This window comes from Hydractinia symbiolongicarpus, chromosome 5 (genome assembly GCF_029227915.1).
Source record: "Hydractinia symbiolongicarpus strain clone_291-10 chromosome 5, HSymV2.1, whole genome shotgun sequence".
In the NCBI taxonomy this organism is placed as follows: Eukaryota; Metazoa; Cnidaria; class Hydrozoa; order Anthoathecata; family Hydractiniidae; genus Hydractinia; species Hydractinia symbiolongicarpus.
This window is the reverse complement of record NC_079879.1, coordinates 14,404,930-14,415,406: the sequence shown is the minus strand read 5'-3', so window position 1 is coordinate 14,415,406 and position 10,477 is coordinate 14,404,930. Positions and strand designations below refer to the sequence as shown.

The following is a 10,477-nucleotide window of genomic DNA, read 5'->3' as shown; positions in this document are numbered from 1 at the left end:
CAACGTAATTATTATTATTTACTCCTAATATGTTGTGAAGATAGTAATCAAACTTTTTTATTCCATTTCCAATTATAGATTTTCCAGTTAATGTACTATAATTTATTCTACTGCTGATATGTCGTATAATATCATTAATACTATAGAAACCCTTTTTAACAATAATGTGTGTATCATTTTTTAGATAAATCTTCTCGTCTTCTTCAATGTTGTAAAACGTGTAAACCAAACGTGCTCTAACTAAACCAATTCTTTTACTATTATTTCTATTGTCGATAGGTTTTTGCAAATGGATACCTTTTCAAATGTCATCTATTACAATATACATTTTCTAAGTTATATAATATAATTAATAGAATTTTTAAATACAATCCTAAAATATCAGGGTTTTATGAACCAAACGGTGGAAAATACCTACAACAAATCAAAGCAAAGGACCTATACATACAGAATATAGTGGTTTCGGAGAATGTAAGTGATACTGAGAGTTTCCAGAGTAAGTTTGCAAACATATTTACCAACTATGAGGTAGAAAGCAGTTAGGGCAGGAGATCCAACATTTGACAATTGGAAAACCAACCTATTCAAACTTTGGCAGACCTAATTAAATTTTGCAGTATTTCTATCAACAAGCGTATTTGGAATATCACCCGAGCATTTAAATGAAACAGATCATCCTTTGGCTAAAAGCATATACAGTTTCCATGTTTATTATCACATTAGACGGATATTCAAAATACTGGAAGCCTATCTACCATACCAACAAGGGTTTTCTGTTAGTAATATTACATTCACTAGAGATAAATATCTGCAATTATGTAGAGAATATGGTGTTGACAGCAATTATAATACATGGAAAAATGAAAACTACATGAGTTCATACAAAGTAAGAGACCAGAATATAACAACACACCCGGCGATTCATTTTATGATTCCAATAGTTTTGCTAGATGGATTATAGAACATTCTAGGGGTTTAACAACAATTGGTGTACAGAAGCTTAGTGAATCCGTTAGAGCCTATTCATACCTTCTACTAACATCCCAAACGTCTACAAGATCAAGCATTTTAGGTAATACAGGTCCAGCATTAGATTGTCAGCAAGTGTTTCTAAACAACTTTGAAAACATTATTAATAGGCATGTTGATATAACTATAATAATGAAATCCTAGTATCAAAATCAGACTTTGGCTTGGGTACTAATCTTAAAGTTAATACGGAAAAATAACCGGATCCAAAACCTATACCAAAAGAAAAGAAACCAGGTCCAACTACACCAAAGAAGAACCCAGATCCTATACCACTAAGGAAGACAGATCCTACAATTCCAAAGAGGAATACTACTGATAATACAAAATCAGAAGTACCGATAGGTGAAATAACTCATGAGGAGGAGAAAATAGCTGTAATTTTAACTATAACTACTGTGTTTTCAATGTGGTGGTATCTTTTTTAGATAGATTATCCTCTTTTTCTTGTCATAAAGTATGTATAGATTAACACACCTATACCTGTAATAAGTGCCCATACATTTTGCGATAGCCATCCAATGGCATTTTTTGCTCTATTTAGTATCCATGCGACCACGGATCCTATAATCCCTGGTAGTGCTGCTGCTACTGCTGCTTTCCTGCTAATTTACCAAGTAGGCCAGCAAGTGCTTTCAACTTATTCTTTATCCATTCTTTGGCACCTCTTTTGCCACTAGGTGTATCACCACCTCCACCACTGGCTACCGCTGCTGATCCACCACCTGGTAATAATGCTTCAACGATGACGCCAATAGCCATACCAAAGGCTGTTAGAACTGATACTATTGTAATTCCTTGTTCACGGAATAGGTTTTTAATTCTTTCACCTAGTGTACCGGTTTTCTTATCTACAAAATGTGAAAGTGACTGTTTAATTTGTTGTATTTGATTTAAATATTCATCTTTTAACTTACCGAGATCCTTATTACTTTTTCTAAGATCTTCATTTTCTTCATATATTCTATGACTTCCTGTTTCTGTTCCTCGGTATAGCTCTCATCATTTTCCATTACATTAAGCTTTATGTACTCCTTCTTTTGCCTATTTTTGGTTTCCTTTATTCTATCATATATATCTTTAATTCTATCTATGAGTTTCTTAAATGCACTATTTTTTGATTTTAGTTCTTTATTTAGTAGAGGTGTATTTTCATCACCAACAAGGGATATGTCTACAGTGTGTGTAAAAAAACTATGGATTTTGTTGTTTCTTTTGATTTTTTAATATCATCCATTTCAATATCAGTGCCTTTATTATCATGGCCTGATTCTAATTTATTAAGATCTCCCTGTAGTTCAGTAGCCCCTTTTAATAATGCTTTTTTTGCTGATTTAGATTTTTTCGGTCTAAAGCCAATCTCTCTTAATAAATCATTGCCAAATAATTCACCATATTCTTTAGCCGTTCTAAATTTGTTTTCATCTGTTAATAATATCCTTCTACTACCATAATAAATTGTAAAAAAATTGTAAAACTTTTATCATTATACTTAATTTTATCATACAATATTTAGCAGATTGTTCATCTTTAAACTTCACTCTTGTATTTATTTTATTTTATTATATTCTTTATGCAGTTTCGATACTATCTCTTTAGACATCCTAACTTTTTCTTTTTCAATTTTTTCATTATATCATAATAATCTTTTTCAATTCTTCTCTTTCAGCAATTTGCTCTTCTGATTGTTCACCTTTATCTATATGATATATTTTTGTTTCTAATTCTTTAACCAGGTATAATGATTTATGATAATCTAATCTATCATCATTACCATAATCTTTAGCTTTATTAAAACTTTCATTAAATTCATCGTTATTATCTAATGGTTCAAAACCTTTTGCCATTCTATAATATATAACTAGAATAATTTATTTTATATATAATATAATGAAACAAATCATATGCTTTGAATATAGTGGTGAAGATTGTTCAGACGTTGAAATAGTTAAACTATTGAATTGGTATAAGTATTACCAAGTTGTACATATACTACAAATGGAAATATAAACGTACTAAAAAACTAAAATTGGTTCTAAATATGGTTAGTATAACATTAATTGTTGTTGGTGGGATTGCTGGAACAATAACTGCAAATGCCATCATATTGGCAACTATAAGTGGTGTTAGTGTCATCATACAGGGATATATGACGAAAACAAATATTGTTAACAAGGTTGAGATGTATAAATTTGCATACACATCATACAATAAGGTTCTTACCCAAATACAATCATTTCTTAATGGATTAAAATATGAGGATACTACATTTCTATCAGATATGGTGATATTGGATGGTATTATTACTGACCTATGTCCACCAATCAATGGGATAAGTAACAAGTATGAAAAGATTTATGGTTCTTAGATATTATACTCCATATATTATAAGAATGAATAAGATTTATCATACTGGAGAGGTAGAAGTGCAATAAGTAAGTTGGCTAAAAAAGCCGGTACAACCAATTTACCAGCACCAAAGTATATTCCAAGACCCAATTCCTCATTTTCTGTTTATGCTACACCCAATGATATTCACCAGGTAGATGTCTTGTATCTTCCAAATGATAAGTACAAAAGAAAAACATATAAGTATGCTCTCTGCGTTGTGGATGTTGCTAGTAGGTATAAATCAGCATATTAACTAACTAGTAAAAAGCTCGAAAGAAACTGCCGAAGCCTTTAATTGGACATATGTTAATACCGAATTAAAATTTCCAAAAACATTAATTTGTGATGCTGGCAAAGAATTTTATGGTGATGTTACAAAACTTATGAACAAGAATGATGTCATAATACAACGTGGTGAACCTAGCCAACATGGAAGTCAAGGTATTGTTGAACGATTTAATAAAACATTAGTGGATAGACTATTTAGTTATCAATACCATAAAGAGTTTGAAGATCCATCAAAAAGTAACAGAGAATGGGTTGGTAGATTGCAAACTGTAGTTAGTGCTTTGAATAACGAAAAAACCAGACTAATTGGTATGAAACCAGCAGACGCCATAAAACATACTTCAATAAAACAGGGATTTTCACAGCCCAACAAAAGTGATAATAAAACATTGCTAGATGTTGGTACCAACGTTAGATATCTTTACGAGCCTGGTGAATTGGAAGGAGAAATTTATAAAGGTAAAAGACGAAAACGATCTACTGATCCAATATGGTCGGTGGACGTATATAGAATAAAAGATAGATACATTAAACATAATCAACCAACGTTAATTGTTTGGATGATGGTCCTAAGAGATCATTTGTTTCTGAAGAGCTTCAGCCCATTTTGAATCCTTAGATATTAAACCCCATATTCTTTCTATTTCCTTTTGCCTAGATTGGGTTTTTAATTGTGGAATTATTTTTGCATAATCATTCATACCCAGTGCTTGGAATATCTTTTTTAGTGTAAAGTAATAGTTTATAAAGCTCTTTTTCTTACTTGGTTTGTACTTATTGTATAGGCGACTTATGACAGTAAATAGATGTTGTGCTCAATTACGTTCCTCTATTGTTAGATGTGGAAACGGTTGATTCATTAATGTGAAATAAATGTAAAATATACTATTTTTATAGGACATCAACTTGTTCTTCTTTAATAGTGATTCTAGTATGGGGATACTCAATGGTATAACATAATTGTATACTAAATGTCTGTATTATTAATCTGACTCCACAACGTTTTTACCACATCATCAGGTACCACTTGATCTTGTATACCTATGAACTGCTTTAGGATAACAGTGAAATTCCCACCCCTCTTGTATATGCAATTCTTCCGAAATGTACAACGTTCAAAAACACTGTATGAATTTATATAAACTGGAATATCACTAACTACACCACATTTTGGACAAACTAATATCGATGCTGCTGTACTCTTAATCTTATCCACATCACAAGTACAATCTATAATATCTTATCATCAGTATCATCAAAATAATCATCCATATGATACCCCATATAATCAAGTAAATCCTCATCACCTAATTCCAAAATTTCTCTATCCGTAAATTTATTTATCTATACTATACATACATGTTATTTCTTTATATATATTCCATCAAACTATGACGTCATAACTACCACTACAACATTTGAACTTTTTCTATACCATATATTAGAGACATCGGACAGTTGAACTTTTTCTATACCATATATTAGAGACATCGGACGGTTGAACTTTTTCTATACCATATTTTGGAGAGACATCCGATGGTGTACACGCTGAAAAAACATACTCTTGCCGACCCTTGGCAACACCATAAATATACACTTGCAGACCCTCCCAAGTATCAAAAAATAGCACTTTACACGTAAATGGCCATACGTGTATTGTAATATCTCCAAAACACCATATGAGGGTATGAGGACAGTTTTACATGTGACGTCATAAAGCAAAGCCGAAGGGTGTACAAGTAGTCATAGAGATGAGGTGTTCGAGGAAAGTTTGGTTTACCAAACTGGCCTCGTACCCCCATCTCTATAATTACTTTGCGGAATACAACTACCATAATGCATTGCGAATTAGCCGTATAGAGGGAACGGGAAATTGATCCTGAACATACCTGAGCAGCCAGAGATACTCCTCGATGAATTGTGCAATGGTATTTATAAAAAAACTCATTTTATTTATTAAAAATTTTCTTGATCAATAAATCTTGACATGGACAGAAATTGACACCTTGTGCAGATGACGTCAAACTCTGTTGAAGTTTTTGCGCATGCGCGGATGTTTGTCGGATGACGTCATATTTTGCGCATGCGCAGATGGGGTGTCAGGGGGTGTAGGGGGATGTATGGAGAAGCGGGTGGTTTTGAGGTTTTAACAGTTTGCGCCAAAACATACAAATATATATCTCTAGTTGCGCTAATTATGCGAAATCATGACGTCATGAAGTAGCTCTAAACATGTATTTTCTTTTATTGAGCATAATTATGGTTACTATTACTAAATATTGAAATTTATGTAAAATGTTTAAAACGTCAAAGTGAACAGCCAGAAAACATTTTTAACTCTATATGGACCCAGCCGAATTACATTAATTGGCAATTTTTATGTTTCTCTTTAATAATAGCCGTATTCCGTCTGTCTGTCTGTGTGTCCGCGAAAGCCGCGTCCCGTAACGGAAACACGAAATTTTGTAAATTACGCGCCGATACCAAATGCGATATATTTTTACCGACTTTGTTTTGACCGCTCGCGCGTGGAACACCATTCACAACGCCTGATTCTTTAAAAAAAAACCAAGATTTTCGCGACCAGAAAGAATCCAAGATCTTCGCGGAACGAAGGCCATTTTGATAATGGTCGTGTTTGTGGTCAGTGTGTGAGGTTTGTAGGCCTGTTTGACTTTTTTATCTTCTAAAAGCCTTATATATTTGTAATATTTGTTTTCTGTTTGTTTTCAATGTTAGGATAAATATATTGTCACGTTTTTTAGCCACGTACAGATCTTAAACGCACCAGTTTTAGGATGTTTGGCTAGGAACGAAGATTAGCTAGCTATAGCTACTAGCTAGCTAGAGCCTCACTTATTGCTATTCTGTATGGTATAAGAGCTTTTTATCCTAGCCAACATTTATTTTTATGTTGAGGCTGTGGCTATTTAGCTAGCTCCTTAAAAAGTGAAAGTATAAAAATGCAGTTTGGCTACAACAATATTCTTAAGCAATATATAATTTTTATGCTAAATGCAGTTAGCTAGCTAGGTATAGCTACATATTTTATTATTTTTCTGCAAACTTTTTCTGCAAATGAAATGACTGAGCGATTGTTTTGGCTGGACGAGTAACGACAGGCTGTTCCCTGTGTTTTTATTTAAACCGAAGTTGCAATGAACATTTTTGGAAAAGGGTAATACGCCTTATGCGCCTGTTCAACTGTGTTTAACTGTACTAAGCGGTTAGCCCAGTGTTAAAAACAGACTGTTTTTTGTAAAAGGCTGTTACGCCTATGGGCATGTGCAACACCGTTTACCTGTATATACTAAGGTCAGCCCACCACTGTGACAATTAATTTTTAAACTTTCTTGGGAATCACGCCTGGACTAACCGCTCAGCCCTGTGTCTGCGAGAAAGTTTTTTTCAAAAGGGTATTATTACTATACGCTGTACAACACGGTTTAACTGTACTAAGCGCTCAGCCCAGTGTCACGATTAATTTTTTAACTTTTAAAAAGACTTTTCCACAAAATAAAATAATATTGACCGATTGTTTTTGCTATGACAGGGTAACAACGGTTTGTAAACTCTGTTTTCATATCAGCTATTGTTGCGGGAAAGTAATTTAAAAAAAATATGTTACAGTCGCACACTATAATGGTGTATGCGCTTAACTTGATTTACGCCTGTGCAACACGGTTTAACTGTACTAAGCGTTCAGCTCAGTGTCACGATTAATTTTTTAACTTGCGCAAAAAGTTATTCCGCAAAATGAAATAAAATTGACGATTGTTTTTGCTATGATGGAGTAACAACACTTTGTAAACTCTGTTTTTATATGAGTTATCGTTGCGGGAAAGTTATTTTTTGAAAAATATGTTACAGTCGCACACTATAATGGTGTATGCGCTTCAAATGATTAACGACATACTGTATACCTGTACTAAAGCGCTCCACCTGATTGTGTGGGACAGTTTACAGCTCTTATTAAGCGCTCCACAGAGTGTTCAATGCCGGATCACACCTTTACTTGTGGCTTAACCCGGCGTTTCGACGCCGGGTTTCCCGGCTAGTTAATATTATAATATAGAAATAAAATGGACACGTGTAACAATAAGAAAAAAAGGTAAAAAATTTTTAGCTATTTAATTTTAGCTATTTAAACAAAATAATTAAGTATACAAATGTTTTAGTATTCCATTTTCTTGGATGTATTGAGTAAATAGTTGACTAAGTCTTGATTTTTCTAAATGTCAGGTTTATCCTTGGGTTAGGACATGATCTAACAGATCGTTTAGGCAAGCTATGATACCAATATGTATTAGTGGGAGGGTTCATAACTAGCAAACTTCCATGTTCTAGTGCCAATTTCACATTTAGAATATCTTTTTTTAACTTTGATCCTCGTGATGAGTGATGTTTAAAAGTAAAGTCTCTTTTCTGTCCAAAAGAAAGTGAGACAATTGGAAAGTTTATGTCTAAATCTTTTTCATTATCTCGATGCTCACCAATGTAATCATTTCCATCCTTGTATCTGTTTACCAAGACAAAATTAAATTTGCAGTCACAAATACCCTCCACTATTCTTTTAAGATCATATACCAAAGGATGCCATGTTTGAGCAGGTACTTTTACACCGGAAAAGTTATAAGTGATGCCAAAGTCACCAAATGCTACTTGTTTTCTAGAAATATCAAAGGTATTCCCAAAAATCCTTATTTTACTGTCCAGTGAATACTTAATTTCTTTTTCCAGCTGCCTATATATTTTATTAGCAACATCAATTTTGAAAATAATTCTATAATCAATGTCCAATTTGAAGGATAGAATTTTTCTCACTTTGAAGTCTGGATTAGCTGTAAGTTCTTCAATGGAGTTAAAACCGTGGGAATCCTTTCTTTTTTTAGTCACAGCAGCCTCATTAAAATAAGTAGGAATGATCCTTTTGTTTGCCATACAAATGCTATATTTGAAATAAAAGAAAGACAAGGGCAATCAGCTAATATACGCACATTTTACTTTAAAAGAATATACTTTGTAAGAACATTAGTAGTAGTAAGGAGTGAGGATATACGGTTTTTCGCTCCTTCCACACCTTTACCCTCAAAAACCTCGCTTCCACCACTTCCACCACCACCTCATCCCAAAAAACAAGTAAAACGAAATCATATGACGTCATCAACGGATACGCAAAAGCAATAATGCTGACATCAACAAAAATAGAATTGAGTAGGGAAATTCCCATACTCTAAGGTCCGTGTTATTTGAAGTCTACACTGGAGTTGTAAAAGAAGAATGGAACGCTCAAAATGGCTACAGTGTAGACAATTTTTATCCATGGTTAAATTCAGAATCAAGGATGATGGGCAGAGGAGAAAATCCTACATCTGGTGCCTTGAGGCTATACAGGCTGCCGCCCTCGAAGAACGTCAGAAAAAATATGGTAATGGTAAAATGTGCCCCTGTTGCGGGGAGCTTAAATTTGATTTCGAGTATAGGATAATAAACAAAAAGAGCCTAAGATTTAGCACAAATTGTATCGAGTGCCTGCTCAAGAACGCTTACAGACATGAGCAAAACCGAAAAAGGTATTTCCATTGGTTATATCGTTGAATATAACCGGGTTTTCGCTCCTCCTACACCTTTACCCCCAAAAACTCCGCTTCCACCACCACCTCAGCCCAAAATCAAAACGAAATCATATGCTGATATCAACATATAATCATATCATATTGCCAATAACCAACACAAAATAATATGAATATGCCAGTAACCAACACATAATAATATTAAATGATATGACATCATCAACGCATGCGCAATATTATATACTCATATTATACAGAATATGAGTAATCATGTCCCCTGAATTATTCCAAAATAAATATGGATATTTATGAAGAGCTCAATATCAGAGACATTGAGCGCGACTCCTGGATCTCTGTTCTATTCCAGATCACTGCAAAACAAAAGACATGTGTATCAAGGCTACTAGGAAGGATCCATGGTTGCTCAAGTATGTCCCCAACCATTTCAAGACTTTAGAAATGTGTATCAGAGCCGTTGAACGCAATCCCTTTATGTTCGAGTATGTTCCAGATCGTTTCAGAGCCATGGTTACCTGAAGCCTTTAAAAATAAATGACTGAATATTGTGATGAATGTGGGATTGATCTCGATAAATATGATAGATGGAAGTGTGGACGGAGGTTAATTATATGCGGGAAAATGCTGTGTTGGCAGCATTACATGATGTTTATAACGTACAATGGTGGGTGCTGTCCTTGTAAAAACCCTAGTTAGAGTCTAATTTTCATAAATAAACGTGATGTTTAAATTTTATGGAAATGATATTGAAACAACGGCTTTTTATAGCAACCTAGCTGCATTTAACATCTTTGATATAAAGATCGAAAACATTGTACTTAGCGATCCAATACAAGCCAATAAAGGCAAGGATGCTAGATTTGTAAGTGGTTATAAAAATGATAATAGAATTACCGCCCTACTAATCAGAACACCAGGGGGGCTATATAGCAATGGAGCATCCCGCTATGATGATAGTTCCTCACTTATGATGTCATTTAACTGACACAATCATCCTGAATGGCTTGAAAGGTATCAGAGTATACTCACCAAGATAGAGAAACTGTACGGTAATGAATTCAATAATCCACCAGTTAAAAAAGAGTATGTTAGTACCAAAGTAAAGGAATGGAATAGGGAGATTAATACTGATTTTCATGATCAATCAGTACCACTGAAGCAGCCCTGCGACTGCATCT

The 10,477-nt window shown here is 33.9% G+C and overlaps 1 protein-coding gene across 1 annotated transcript; it reads right to left on the bottom strand.

Annotated features, from left to right (window-relative positions):
* Window positions 1-7,769: 7,769 nt before the first annotated feature.
* LOC130645980 (DNA oxidative demethylase ALKBH2-like) lies at window positions 7,770-8,938 on the bottom strand. The gene is made up of 2 exons (XM_057452110.1): window positions 8,805-8,938; window positions 7,770-8,656 (listed from the first exon to the last, which is right to left on the bottom strand). Exons 1-2 carry the CDS (start codon window positions 8,936-8,938, stop codon window positions 7,924-7,926), a joined length of 867 nt encoding a protein of 288 aa, XP_057308093.1. The 3' UTR covers window positions 7,770-7,923.
* Window positions 8,939-10,477: the final 1,539 nt, after the last annotated feature.